Source organism: Cryptomeria japonica, chromosome 5, assembly GCF_030272615.1.
Source record: "Cryptomeria japonica chromosome 5, Sugi_1.0, whole genome shotgun sequence".
Lineage (NCBI taxonomy): Eukaryota > Viridiplantae > Streptophyta > Pinopsida > Cupressales > Cupressaceae > Cryptomeria > Cryptomeria japonica.
The window spans coordinates 931,933,916-931,949,172 of record NC_081409.1 but is presented as its reverse complement, the minus strand read 5'-3'; the positions used below and the strand labels follow the sequence as shown (position 1 = coordinate 931,949,172).

At 32.3% G+C, this 15,257-nt stretch overlaps 1 protein-coding gene across 2 annotated transcripts; it reads left to right on the top strand.

Annotated features, from left to right (window-relative positions):
* Positions 1-13,074: 13,074 nt before the first annotated feature.
* Positions 13,075-14,950, top strand: LOC131035780 (uncharacterized). 2 transcript variants are annotated; one of them, XM_057967519.2, is made up of 3 exons: positions 13,075-13,225; positions 13,407-13,484; positions 14,739-14,950. In XM_057967519.2, exons 1-3 carry the CDS (start codon positions 13,168-13,170, stop codon positions 14,864-14,866), a joined length of 264 nt encoding a protein of 87 aa, XP_057823502.1. In that variant the 5' UTR covers positions 13,075-13,167; the 3' UTR covers positions 14,867-14,950. The 2 variants fall into 2 exon arrangements, with proteins under 2 accessions (XP_057823502.1, XP_057823501.1); XM_057967518.2 differs by having other exon boundaries at positions 13,075-13,333.
* The last annotated feature ends 307 nt before the right edge of the window (positions 14,951-15,257 follow it).

Genomic DNA, 15,257 nt, shown 5'->3' with positions numbered 1-15,257 from the left:
CATAAATTTAAGAATGGTATAATATAGTCCTTTCTAAATGCAATACTTTTTCTTAATTTGTGAATCAGATTGTAATGAATATAGAGAAAACTTAATGGAGTTCCATGATAACACAATATATTTAAAAGGAATAGATGCCCCTAGTTTATTAACGCAGATTGGTGGGGCATCTAAATCAAAATTAAAACTCATACTAATTGTCAATTCTTCAGAAAATTGGAATCAGAAACTACAAGAAGTGATTAAAATACAGAGAAAATCGGAAACCCTAAATCATCTTATGGCAGAAATATAGTTCCAATATTGAAGATGCAATTGAGCACAAAAATTTCCTTTAGCATCTCCATAAATTCATGGGGTTTGATCTTATTACCAAGCCTTTTTGATGTGATGAAAACTTGTGAAAACACAGAACAAATCCTTGGAGAAGACTAGCTTGGCATTAGAGAATGTGGAGATCGCACAGGTAATCCAATCTTGCAAAAAATATAAAATCCAAGTGATGCGCGAGATGATTGGGGATCTAAGCCAACAAATTGCTGAAAATTTTTGCAAGACCTATTCGTTGTTCTGCAAACTGTCAATAGGAGTAACCCAGAAAACAAAAAAATGCACAATATAAACAACAATACTCACAAACAAAGAATAAATAAATCAAGCACAAAAAGAGAGGTATATACAATACAGAGAAAAAGCGTGATGCCTCCTTCCTCATTGAGCGCACGGGAAACACATTAATTATGCAAGGTAAATGTGAATCAGAGCACCTAGATAAAAAAATAATAATTTATGGTTATTCAAGCTGAATGCTAATCAATCTCTTGCATTGAAAATTGAAACTTACCAGTGAGCAAATCAGAGAACTTGCCAAAGAATTCCCCTGCAAATATTGCAATCCATTGATAAAATTGTGAAGTATTTAATATTGTGTATTGAACATTGTAGCATGCATGGAGAACTCCAATCGACCACTTCATAACCCTTTCATATTGCATTTATAAATACACACAATTTTAGTAATCAGTAGATGTGTTTTTTTTTTAATAAAATAAAATATTATGAAATGACCATCCAACTTCTTGAAAATGTAACTGCCAAAATATTAATTGTTTCTTTTGGGTTTACACAGAATATTCTACTTTTATTCTATCCTTCACTCCCCTTGTTGTGACTATATAGGAACGCCTCTCAGCGTAAAAAGTAATTAGTTTATTTTTGTTTTTTGTTAATATGTTTTTTCATTTTCGTGAGTCGTATTAAAGTGTCATTTGAAAAAGCTAAGTGTTGTAGATCTATAGTTTTATGTTACTAAATATAATAGGAAATGATCATGTAATCAAAGATACAAAAGAAAATTTACATCTTCATTGTGGTATGTCCAACTCAAATGTGGTTCATAGCATTTCATTCTAGCACTTCTCATACGATGAAAAATAACGAATGTTTGCATCAAATTTAGTAACATGTTTTAACTTTTAGCTCATTTTTATCTTGTGAATTGGTCACAATACATAGAGAGGAGTCAAGGGAATGGGCCCCCAAAAGCTTATTAATTCAAATTTTTATGAGATCTCTTCTCAATGTACGTTGACCTAAAATATTGTTGTGTTACATATACATCCATTACTAGGATACTCCATTGGTAAAATTTTATCAAAGACGCAAAAAGAAGATTCAAATCCCATGATATAATTCTCTAATGTTACACAAAGCTACACATTTACACATACCCAGAGAAGGTTATACAGTTAAGAGATTAAACAATAATATGTTTTAATAATTGTATTTCATCATGTTTAAAATGTATAGGTGCATAAGTCTAACTAGAGACATGTAATCCTTCATCTATACAAGTGTTAGTCTGAATAAAGGAATAAGATACATTAATATGTGTTGGAATCATGGATCACTGAGAGGGGCTCAGGTGAATCAATGATCTACTGGTTAGCATATTTTCAAACTTAACTTTAAACCACCGGAAGCAAACTGAAATGCAGAAACATAGAACAAGCAACCACAAGAGCATAACACCGGATTTTTACGTGGAAACCCAAATGGGAAAAACCACGGTGGGATTTGAACCCACAATATTATTCCACTATGGCTAGTAGCAAAACAATATTACAATATGGGAATGCACAAGCATTCAGGCACATTGCCTAGAGCTAACTACTCAATTACAATAACTCGAAAGGCTACAACCCTCAGGGATGACTCACTACCTTACAAGATAGTTACAGTGATAAATTATGATGAATGAACTCTAAAATAGCATCCACAATGCCTAGATGAGTTCCGGTTAAGTACTGAATACACTAACTGGATCACCTTCTTTGTTCTACCATGTTCTTTGTCTCAGTCAGCTACTGGATCAAGAATGTGCACGTGAAACTGCACCAAAATGGATTCTTGATCACCACTTGCTCGCATATAATCACATCATTCACCAAAAAGATCATCCACACCAAACTTATATACCGACAATCACAAAATAGGTCTTTTACCATGTCGGCCTGCTAGGGTAACGTGTAGTCACATGTCAGCTTGACTGGATCACCAAAGATAAACGTGGATCACCAAAATAATATCAAAATGATGTGTCTATGTTGGCCTAATCACCCCAAACATGATTCAATGCACTGCAATGACTGGAATGCTTCCAAACCAAAAATGCTTTGTCCTTCCTGAAATACCGATTAACAAGCTACCGGTTAACACCCACTTCCGGATAAGAAGAATTACGACCACTAGATCGAATCTCTATGAAGAGTTGCCATCAATGACAACCCCAAACCAATAACTAGCCACCGAAAACCACCAGAAACCATCAGATGAGTGTCAATTGCCAATAATATGCAATTGGAATGGTTTTATTTATAATTGCTACATGAACAAGAGCCATGGTACATCCAGACTTTGCCTTTATATAATGTGCAAATCAATAATGCATCAAAATCTGGCAAATAAGTAAACCATTACAATTGATACTGAAGACAAGTTTTTGGGAATTGTTTTTCTCAAAATCTCTTTATGGTACTCAATGTTGCAGATGAATCTACTAGTGATGAATCCATTGTTTTTGTAATTTTGTAATGAGCAACGCTCCATGTATACCAACGTGTGCAAAAATAAAGAATTGACCTACAAGATGACAACATAAATTAGCATTCCAAATACTTCATAAGTGAAGTTACAGAAAAAAAAATCAATTGTTGATGAGAAGAAAGTGGATTACATGTTGCCTCCATGTTTGAGAAAATTGAAGGTTTAGGTTATAACTCAAGAGGCAAATCAAGAGACAAAAAATTTTAGATGCATGAAATTTATTGTGAACAATTTGCTCAATAACATTGTGCCACTTAGAAAGAGGGAGAGGGTAGACTGCGATTCTACTTGCACAATCCCAGCTACATAGGATTTATTCCCTTGATTTTGTAGTTAGTTCAAAGAGAATATCTGTAACAATCACTAAAATAAACACTAAAGAACTAAACTCAAATTTACTTTTCACTAGTTAAAAACCAAAAGGTAGTAAATGAAGAAAAAATTGTTATTGTTATGATCATTTAATTGAATGCAAAAACATATTTATGTGAAACTTAATTGAAAGGTGCTTTTTTCTTTTCATTGTATTGAAAATTTAATACATTACATAGCATAAACAAAGATCACCAAAGTTACCTTCTTAGGAATTTTGAATCTAGCTCACAAACCTCGACTAGTCAACTGCAGGAGGGAGAGCATCATCCCAATGCTATTCCTCCAACCACAAACCAACAATCTTTTGCACACCTTCCTACTAGAAGTGGCCCTACCCTTCACGAGGAGTATAGTCAAGGGGACCTATCTCGAGCCACTAAGTACTAGTGTTGTGTGTCACCTATCTCTTCCAGACCATAATACTTTAGACTATCTTCTAACTAAGTTTGATCGATCTAGAATACTTATGTTTAGGTGACACTTGTGAACTAACTAGTCGCATGCAATGACAAATACGACACTTTGGCCAAATTTTTATTTTTCAAAACAATCATAAGTTCACTCACCTAGTCACCTCTTACTTGAATTATAGACTACTCTCATCCTAGGGATTAGAAAGTTTAAACTCTCTAGTCAAGACACAAAAACAGTCTTAAATCAAACATGAATTTCATTAAAGTACACTTATCTAAAACAAACTCCCTCTTTGCTATCTACAATCTAGGTTCTAGGCTACCACACTTAGTCCATGTAAAATTAATTATAAGACTTCTTAATAACATAATTTACAAACTTGGAAACATAACTCTTTGTCTAGATTCTATTTGACAAAATATTCTTAATTGGACTAGTGAATAACTTCTTGCATTGTCTTGTAACTAGTAATTTGTAAAGACGTAGACACTCTAACTTCAATAAAAGAATGAAAACTCTTTATTTCAAATAAATATATAATTCACTTAATAAATTAAATTTTAGTTCCCAAATCATTCCATAATCACATAATGTCATTCTAACGAGGTTATAACATATGCGAGTTCAATAATAGAAATAACAAATCTAAGCTCAATCTATAGGTAAATCATAGTATTCTTTACATAATATGTAAACTTTCATAGTATTACAACGTTCAATTCCTCTATCTAGGATACATTACAAAACTTAGGCATTCGATAGCCTTGAGTTAAATATACAACAAGAAGATATTATACAATAATGAAATGAGATGAGTCCTTTGATCTTTAATCCATTAGCTATCTTCAATTCAATCCTTTGAATGAAGACGAGAACAAGATTCAGGTGCTTTTTCCACCCAACCTTGAAGCATACGCTTCCCAGGAACTCTTAATCGATCAAGAATACCCGACCCTGCATGAATTGCTTACCAAGAAGAATTTGACATGCGAGATGGAATCTTGGTGCGAGCCTAGTATGATACATACATTTTCATTTATTCTAACTTGTTTAAGAAACAAGCAAGATCAATACAAGGATATGGTAGAGAGTCATAAATACATCCATATATTCCAATGGTCAATAAGTTACACGACCGAGTATAATGTCATGCATAGAAATAAAAATAGTTTTGAAAAGCAAACTATACTCTCTAGTACCCCATACTCGATTGTCCCAAAATGTATACTTTCCCTAAATCACATGACTAGCATATTCATTCATCTAGCATGCCTATTTTCTTTCATTCAACATTAACCAAATTACATATACATATACACATATACACATAAATGATAAATTAATATTTAAGAAATATTAATATGTATGTATGTGTATGTGTATATGTATATGTATATGTATATGTATATGTGTATACACATAAAAATGGCTATGAGCGATTAAAAAAATATTTTATATTTATTTAATGTTTATTCTTCTATTAAAAAGTTAATTTGAAAAGATTAATTTATTTAATTCATTTCATGTCTTTCTATTAATTAATTTAATTGAAATTTTTATCAATTAATTCATCTATCATATTCCTCTAATTAATTAAATATCTAATATTTAATTATTCTTCTGGGCAAATAATTGAATATCTAAATATTTAATTATTTCCTCCAATCATTTGAATATCTAATATTTAATGGTTATTCTTCTATCCTATAGTCTCAAATATTAAATAATTGTTAATTATTTAATCTCTTTTCCAACTCACCTTCCATCTCCACTTCATCTTCCCTTTGCCAACTCATCAATCATGTGGCTAAAGATATTAATATTTCTTAAATATTAATTCATCATTTATCTCCAACCTCCAAATTTAATGAAACATTGTGTACGTACACATATTTCTTAAATTTTCCTTTATATTCCCTCCAACATCCCTACATCTTAAGAAGGACTTGAGTCCACTTGTCCTCTCATGCCTAAATCTTCTCCAACCATCCCTAGATTCCCTCGATCAGCAAACCCAGTCAAGGTGAGATGAGTGACACTTGTCTTTTCCTTCCCCTTTTCTCTCAACCTTCACCTTTGCTCACAACCATCCAAATTTGTAGATCTGATCATGGCCATTGATCTAGGCCACATCATCTTATCCTCTCAAAGTTTATAAAATCAGGAGTTTGAGTTGAGAAAGAGTTAGTCTTCAAGTGAGTTTTCAAGCTAATCATTTGTGAAAACTTATGCATCTGTGAGTTTTAATCTTGAAGCAAATAGCATTATCATTTAATATTGAATATCATAGTATCAGTTATCAGTCCATTCTTCATATGCCATCTTGGAAGCTATCAGTGTTTGTCTGAGAGCACACTATCTGCAACCAGGAACAATGGAGTTAGGACACAATGAGACATAAATCATGAAGGTAATAATAGTTTATTTTATTTTATATCAATTTCATGTAGTTTCATTGGTTGAGTTTGGATTTCATGTAGCATTTCCTTTGTATTATGTGAAACTAACATGTTGCGGGTAGTATTTTGATGATGAAATTCACTTTGATACAATATGTATATGTATGTATGTGCGTACATATTGATGGTAAACAGATTTGTCACTGAGGTTGTTTATCTAAAACTGACCTTGTTTTCCTGATGAGCAGTGACAAATGCTCCAATAGTTGGAGAGGGGCAACTCCCTCGTATGATGGGGGTATTTTGGGATTTTTGTGTACTTTTAACCTGAAAGTACATAAAGGAGAAAACATAAAACTAAAAAGAAATAAAAGATAGAAACCCCAACAATAGACATACGACCATCAACTGAGATTTCTCAACATTTGCAATAAATTACAAGGGGAGTTTATAACGTAATATGCTTAGCCATGAGATGACGATAAAGAAGAATGAAAAATATCAACATACACAGAGATAAGATACTTCAACACATTCAAACTAAGATACCAAAGGTTGCTTGTGTATCATTGCATCAATTGTAAAAATCACATATGCATAAAAGACTACCAATTTGACATATGAGAAATCAACAATGATAACACATGAATACATTTAGAACACACGAACTAAGATGTATTCTTCATTATCCTTTTGGAAAAATACAAGTCCAAAATCCTTTCTATACATAGTGCAAATCAAAATGTCATTACAAGTTTCTCCTAGAATTTCAGCAGAGTTTCCCCCCCTAAAACTCCCCCCTCTACATTACAAATAGCCTAATATTTATAAACTTTTCCTTGATAACTAAGTGGTAACTACTTTCTAACCACCTAATAACTACCTTTGCAACTTTGAGAAAAAAAAAAAACTTCATTTTAGTTTTACTTTTCTCAACTTTTTATACAAATAAAGCTTATTTTCTAATTTTCTTACAATTATGTGACACAAGTCACTTTTACCCAAAGGTAATTGAAAATCCCTAACTAAGGAATGTTATATTCAGTTTATCAAGCTCCTTGTTCACTCCATTTGTTTTATCTATGACAACTTTTGAAATTGTTTCTGATAGTGAGCATTAGTTGTCTTTGCTTTCTCAGTTGAATCTTCATCTCCCTCATCATCCGACCATTGGAAAAAGAAAATTTACATTTTTCCATTTAAAGCAAAAAGATAATTCACCAGACTAACCATGAGGATGAAAACTTTTAAGTTTTACAATGCACTCATAGACTAAGACATTAGACCTTCAAGGACATACATTCCAATCACATCTGCTAAGTGTTATATCATCTTTCTTAAATGTTTTTCCTTCTCTTAAGATAGCTCTAACTTTTGAGCTCTAGCTTCTATCACTTTAATTTGAGGATATACCATATAGATGTGATTTTTCTTCTTTTCCCAATGAATTTAAGTAGATCATATTTTAAGTATTTAAAACCAAACCACCAAGTCGATCCACTTCTTCATCTTCACTGAGCTCTCCAAAGCTCCATATTTGTCACTATAAAGTCCTATGTTTGAGCAAGACAACTGTTGTTACATGTCAATGTGATTTAAAGTCTTCTTAAAACTAAGAATATACTACCTCTTGATGGTCAACTTTAATCCTTTACATCGCATGTTTATGATGCTCTTTATGATACAACATTTGACAAAAAATGTTTAGGCACTCCGTGAAACAATTTGGTGTTATCTATGATCCCACACTTTGCACGTACGTTAAGCATAGCATTTCCAATCTTAATGTCTAACAAAAATCTTTGCTAATATGCTTCAATGGATGTTTTTTACTTGTTCCAAAACCTCTGCAATATCATAGCAAACCATAAGACCACATTTCTTTAAGTCTTTTTGCCCAACAGTTCACGAATTTTGGTCTATATTTCTCCAGTTCAAAAACACGTCTTTTTGTCCAACGGTTCATGCATTGGCTATGTTTCCACATTTTATCAAGCACCATACTCACAAACATTTCATGTGAATGCCTACACATTCTACCCGCTCTGAGCTTCTTTGTTGTCTGCTAACATAGGTCGTGAAATTCGGCTATACACTTATCGATTGCATTAGCTTGAAAGATTCAAATGTCTTTTAATAGATGCATTTCATGCCTCCTCTGCAATCATTGCCTTCGATGGGGTGACATCTCTGAGGATAATTCTATCAAACAATGAATATATATCAACCTCTGTAAGACATTGTGTCAATCAATGCAGGCGAGTTATCTATGATTTCACAGTTCACAAACATGTCAATGTGGGCAGTTTCCATGCTTTCATGTTTGTATACACATTAATGTTGCTCACATTTTAGTGTGCACACAATGATGATATTGGCATAGTTCATCTTCATACCCGTTAACTCCATTTGCTATACATATGCATATTGCATTTGTTTGAAAAACCAATTTTGTGCATCTATAGCAATCATTGTGCCATGCCCATGAACACATTTTGTGAGCCATTTTGTTTATCATTCACGTGCCTTGTATCTACCTTCATGGCTACCAATATATCAACGACCACGACACTTGCATTTTCTTGAAAATTTATAAAGGTTTGTCAACTAGCCTTCTATGCAGCAGTCATTGATTTCCATTTCTTGAAACAAATAATCCTTGAAGCATTTCACATAGTTTGCATGAACTATTAAGTTTGGAAAGTTGTTTACACCAGATTGCATCTCTTTTGAAAACCCTATCAAACAAGTCATGTGCCTTTGCTATCACCACTTCCCTTCATTTACTTCTCTTTGTATAGGCTTTTCCCTTAAGCATCTTTTACTCATTTTGTGAAAAAGGTTAGAAAATAAGGTTAGAGATGCTCCAAAACGGAGCATTTCTAACCTTTACATGTAACTCATAAAGCGGGCCCGCACAATGTTAGAAAATGAGGTTAGAGATGCTCCATTTTAGATAAATCCTAACCTTTTCTTTTTAATGTTATAAATTTGGGTTAAGAATGCTAAAAAACGGAGCATTCCTAACCACTTTCTCTCAATGATTGTGATTTTGACCTTTAGGAACCACTAACCACGAAGTGGGAGAAAGGGGAAACGAAACTAATGGTATTTTAAAATAAATTTTTCCCCCAAATTATTTCAATAGGAAATATGTAGAAACCTCATCTAAACTATTAAATTATTTTTTTTGAAAATAATTTAAATATTTCCCATTAAAATTTAATACCCAAGTTTAGGAAAAACGACCATAACTTTTAAATGGTAAGGAGTTAGGCTCTGAAATTTGAAACTCATGTTGATGGTAGGGAAATGAGAAAATATCATCATTTATTCCTTGTGAAGATACCTAGGATGAGGGATTTTAATTATTTGCGAGCAAGGGACATCAAAATTTGAAAGTTTAAAATATGGCAAACTGTGAACTGGGTTCAGGCAAAAATTGGTCATATGACATAAAATGATGCTTAGGACATGTTCACAAAATGATTTCCCTTGGTTCTTTGTAATTTTCAAAACTCATCCATTATTCAAATTTTCATGAACAACGACCTTGGATCACATGCTCACTTGTTACACATAGACACATATTTGGGTCTTCAATCAACATTGAGACCAAATTGAAGTTCAAAATTTGGGCGTATCAAATATGGGGCAACACGTATATATCTATATATATGTATGTATGTGTGTGCGTGTGTATATATATGTGTGTGTGTGTGTGTGTGTGTGGTGTCATCAGTGGAAAAACCAGTCTACTTTAGAAGAAGCACCGATTGAACCAGTACCATCAGTAATAGCCCGGCCCAAGAGCCCACTACTTCCCCCCGCCCACCTCTAGGGACAAAGGCATATAGCTCAACCAATACGTAGCTCTGGGAAATATGCACCACTATATAGGTATTATATCGTGTTCCAAGTTGGAACCAGATTACACAGTTGACGCCCGTACACACACACACACACATACATGCACATACATACATACATACATACATACATATACATACACATACATATACATATACATATACATATACATATACAGATATGTATATGTATATGTATATGCATATGTATGTATGTATGTATGTATGTATATATATGCATATGTATGTATATTTATATATATATGTATATCTATATATATACTTACATACACACATATGTTAAGCTGTGATTATTCATTGCGAATATCAGCATATCTGAAAACAAATCTTATAGAGATCAAATACATAACATCGATAAATAAAAGACAGTTGAAAGGAGATGCAATCTGGAAATGTTTTCATCTTCTTCTAATTTTTGCAAAATCTGAAAGTGTATTTCCATTCAATTTAAAAGAAAGAATCAGTTTCCTAGTTTTTTGTACATATGTGTAGGTATATTTATATACATATGTTCATATATATATATATATATATATATATATATATATATGAGAAGTTTATCACGTTTTGGTTCAATTTTCAGCAAAAGAAAGATAACAGAGAATTTAATTTTTGATAGTCCTTGTTTTCAAAATCAACAAAGAATTCATATTTAAAAGAAATAGACATTTGATCTACAAGAATACAATTTTGACTGAGATTAAATTCAAGGAAGACTGAGAAGATACGATTCCAACAAAGGATTACATTCTACAAAGAGATTTCTAAATTCTAATATAATTAATAAATCTTGTCGACCTCTGTATTCGATTCGTGATTTTGAATCAACAATGACCTGTGGATGAAATCAATTTCCTTTTCCTCCTCTAACTGGTATTTTCTCCCAATTCCTCTAAGAGTTTTTAGAGTATTCTCCTTATCTTTTTCTGCTCTCCCCAAATAATGACCATGTTTTTTACCTATATGCTGCAAGGCGTTGGTTCACTTCCTGACTTCGTGGCATTACTCATAGTGTATTTACTATTTAATTGAGGTTTGCATCTGTTCAAGGGCCTGAGAGAGGCATGTTGCCCTCCTCTATGGCTTCTTAATCACCCAATTTTGGGTCATGCAAGTCTAACTATGGGTTCTACTGTTGTTAACAATAGTGGCTGACATGTTCCAAGCTTACGCCCTCCTCCCCCCCCACGCATTGCATACAACTCTCAAAACTTTGCCATGACTGCATTGACTGCAATTTGGTTATAACAACCTTGTCGACTGTGTATATTATTGACATATGTATATGTCAATAATTAAACTCCAAAATGAAGGAATATAATCATGGTATTCCATTTCTTTTCTCATGTAGAAATCTATACATCATCTGCACATACAATGCATATAAAACAATCATCAAAATTATGTATTCATTTAAAAGCATTCAAATCATTCTTTCTTTAAATCAATAACATCAATTATGATCAATCAGTACGAAATTCACCATTTAAATTTAAACAAACACTCCAATTAAAGTCATTTAAATCATCCATCTTTACAAGATGCAATCTATGAATTCTAATGTGACGTGTGAGATTTCATCTCGATACCGAATTCGAAAAACTAATACAACGCTACCTGAACCAAGTTCTTGCCTTCATCCACGTTCACCTGTTCCTGCATTCACTTGCACTCAATTGTTCATTAGCAATGGCAATCCCCAATTTCACAATAAAACAATTTAAATCTTTCATTTGCATTTAAATTTCCATTTCATTTCATTATCCATCTAATTCAATTTCAATTTCTTTTTCTTTTTCCATTTCATCAATATAACATAAAATATAAATAATTTTCCTAATTTAATAATTACAATTAAATATAGATGGCACGTGACATAATTAGACCATAATTTATGGAGTATATATGCATCTAAAATATATTATCATGATACTTATCCAATGTTCATCAATAAAAAAATATTTTTCTTTCTCAAGAGAACAACTCTTATGTTCTTTAACTCACATAGAATAATATACAGATATCATGCAATAGAAGGAACACATACATGATTCCACATGCATATCAAGCTAATATTCATACCGATACTACAATAATATCTAAACCCAACAAGTTTTTCCATATTATCATACAAGTATTTCAATAAAAAAGATGCATTTCCTTTGCATATAATGTGCAACCAAATTATTAAAATGAAGAAAACGACTTTCAAGCGGATGGAGAACAAGCCTAGATAATGCTTTGAAGAACTTGAGACAAGAGAAGAAGTGAGCCTTTGAATCCTTCACAAAGTAAGCTCCTTCAATAGCCCTCCCAAACTTCTCAAGTAGACAAAACGAATGCAAAAAGCTCTCTTATCTATCATTACTACGAAAGAGAGTACACCAAACTAACTAATTTCCTTTGCAAGACAAAACTAACTCTCCTTTCCTAAAATTTCCCCCAACAACAAAGTAAGTGTCCTCTTCCTCCAAAATTCCCCAAATTTATAAGAAGGAAAGGAGTAAATGTATTTATTGATATGATTATCCATATCCATATTTATAGGCAACAATCCAAATAAAAAAACATGTGCCAAAATATTTATTCCAAGTTTGTTGATAAATAATAATGTTTTTCTAAAATTATTGGCCCCTTTATTTTCAACAAAAAGAAAAGAATGTAATGAAATTAGTTTTTTCTGGGATCCTTGAAAAAGTGAAAATTTTGAGTCAAAGATCACATGTTTTTTAATTTGGGTAGTTAAAAATGTTTAATTAATCCATACTCCCCTTAGGAGTGGGGTGTGTCACCTTCATGGTGGTCACCCCCTCCCAACTACTTCTATGTGGTAATCTTGCCTTCTTTAATATTCAAAACTGAATTTAATAATTACGCCGAGAGGCGTCCCTATAGTGGCAGTGGGGGTGGAGATTGTCTATCCATGTACATAATAAAGATTGCCTGGCAGTCACAGAAAATGGAAGAGGCAGTTACAATCATTAATGAAGACGAAACAATTGGTTTCCTCTTGTTTATTTTTAATGGTGTTTATATCTGCTTGTGAGGACTGTTATATCCGTTTACATTCAGACGCATTCTCCTCTCTTCCTTCATTCATACCCACTTTGATTGTGCAATCTACACCATTCGACATTGATTCTATTATCCGTGAGCTACATTTCACAATTTGCTTCGATATCCTTCTGTTTCTTTATTTGATTTCATAATCTTGCTTGCGCAGGTGTTTGGTTCAAACCCCGGGCATCGATTGTTCTTGCAGATCTTTGTGCGCATTTCCCTAGAGCTGAAGATATTTCAGGTGCTCTTCGATTTCCAACAAACCCTCAAATCTGCTATGCTGTTAATGGGTTTATATGTTTTTTACTTTCACTTAAGATCGAGTAAATTAATGAACTGATACAGTAAATCCCCTAAACTAAACCCTAAACATATAGTATTTTCCACTTCTAATGAATCAAATCTATTCTTTGGACGAGACTACGTTAGGTAGAAGAAGACGAAACTGTGGAAGAAGGAATCCATGAAGGCGTGCATTTTTCTCCTACGGGAAAAAAACATATAAGAAATTTGTGGGAGGGATTGAAATCTGAAAGTTCTATTGTACGACTATGGTAGACTCGTATTGCAAAAATTAAGTATATTTTTTCTTTGTGTTTTCATACTCTGTAATTTGTATGTGTTAGATTTAGATTACCAATTTTGATTATATTCATCCTATTGATTCTTTGGATTTAGATTACTAAATTTGATTATCTTAATCCTATTTATTCTATAACTGGAATTTCTTACTTATTCCTACATTGCAATGTATTGGATGATTCAAACCCAGGTAGTTGATGATATCTTTGAGTTCAACAAGTTGCATGAGTTGGATCCTTGCTTTTTTTGACTTGTAACTATGACAATAAATTGTAGTAAGTATAGTGAAAATTATTTGGTTACGCTTGATCACAGGGCCACGATTGTATGCACTTCAGAACAGCTAATATTAAATTTTGATAATCCAATTTGATTGGCATTGGGAAATATTCCAAAGAAACACTTGAGTGATTTGGCAGTTTTTTTGCCCCATAAGACTATTTTTTATTCTGATTTCTACACTGTCTCTTCAATACCCAATTTGGCTTCCAGGTTGGAAGATTACACTAAGTGTTGTTATTTGATTCAAATTCTGTAGAATCTAAACCAAGTTCATCCTAGATGAACCCTTACAAAATTTTGTAAAATCTGTGAGAACAGAGATTTTAAAAAAAGGTGGGTTGGTCTGCTTTGAAAATCAGGGAAGAAAGTCATCGCCGTTGATGGGAGAAAAATTGAATCATGTTGTTTTCATTTTAAGTTTCCATTTGCATCTATTTTCTTTTCTCACACCTTTCTTCCATGGTTTTGCTAGAGATTTAGATTTGAAGGAATTTGCTAAAATTAAAGCTTGAAATTTTCCATTATTTTCTAATATGCTTCTAAGTAATTAAATTTTAAGTTCATTGCTAAAACCCTTATTGTGATCTGAAATTTCTTACGAACTCACATAAGATTTATATCTCTTTTGCAGGTATGGCAAAGTTCTTTTGTTTCTTTCAACAAAAGAAGGCTTGGAGATTCACACTGAACCACAAGGGATTTTCACTTGGATATGATTTAGTTTATTGCCAGAACAAGAGTAGAGTTTGTCTTTGTTGACATAGAAAGGTTTTAAATAAACTGTATTGATTTTTCTATAGATGTATTTAAAGTTGATCAATATTTTCAGATAAGATCTGTTATTTTGGGGATATTTAACTAATTTTTTTCTATAATATCTTAAAAAAATTAAGATTATGTCCAAGAAAATCTTTCTACACTCAATGAACACTATCCATAATCACCTATGTTCAGAGAGAATTAGCTACAACATATTATTTGTTATTTGTTATTTGCATTAGAGTTGAATATTGGTAAAAATGTTCAAGGTCTTCATTGAAATAAATGTTAGAAATTATGATAATAGCAAATTCTTAAATTCTTATTTGAAACAAATGTTAGAAATTATAATCAGTTCAAGTTCTATTTTATAAAAAACATTTAAAGCTAC

What these genes read in the sequence shown, in the direction of transcription:
- LOC131035780 (XM_057967518.2), top strand. Translation starts at nt 13,168, where the DNA reads ATGAAGACGAAACAATTGGTTTCCTCTTGTTTATTTTTAATGGTGTTT. An exon ending in CGACATTGATTCTATTATCC is followed by an intron (nt 13,334 to 13,406) that starts GTGAGCTACATT and finishes TTGCTTGCGCAG; the next exon opens with GTGTTTGGTTCAAACCCCGG. An exon ending in TAGAGCTGAAGATATTTCAG is followed by an intron (nt 13,485 to 14,738) that starts GTGCTCTTCGAT and finishes TCTCTTTTGCAG; the next exon opens with GTATGGCAAAGTTCTTTTGT.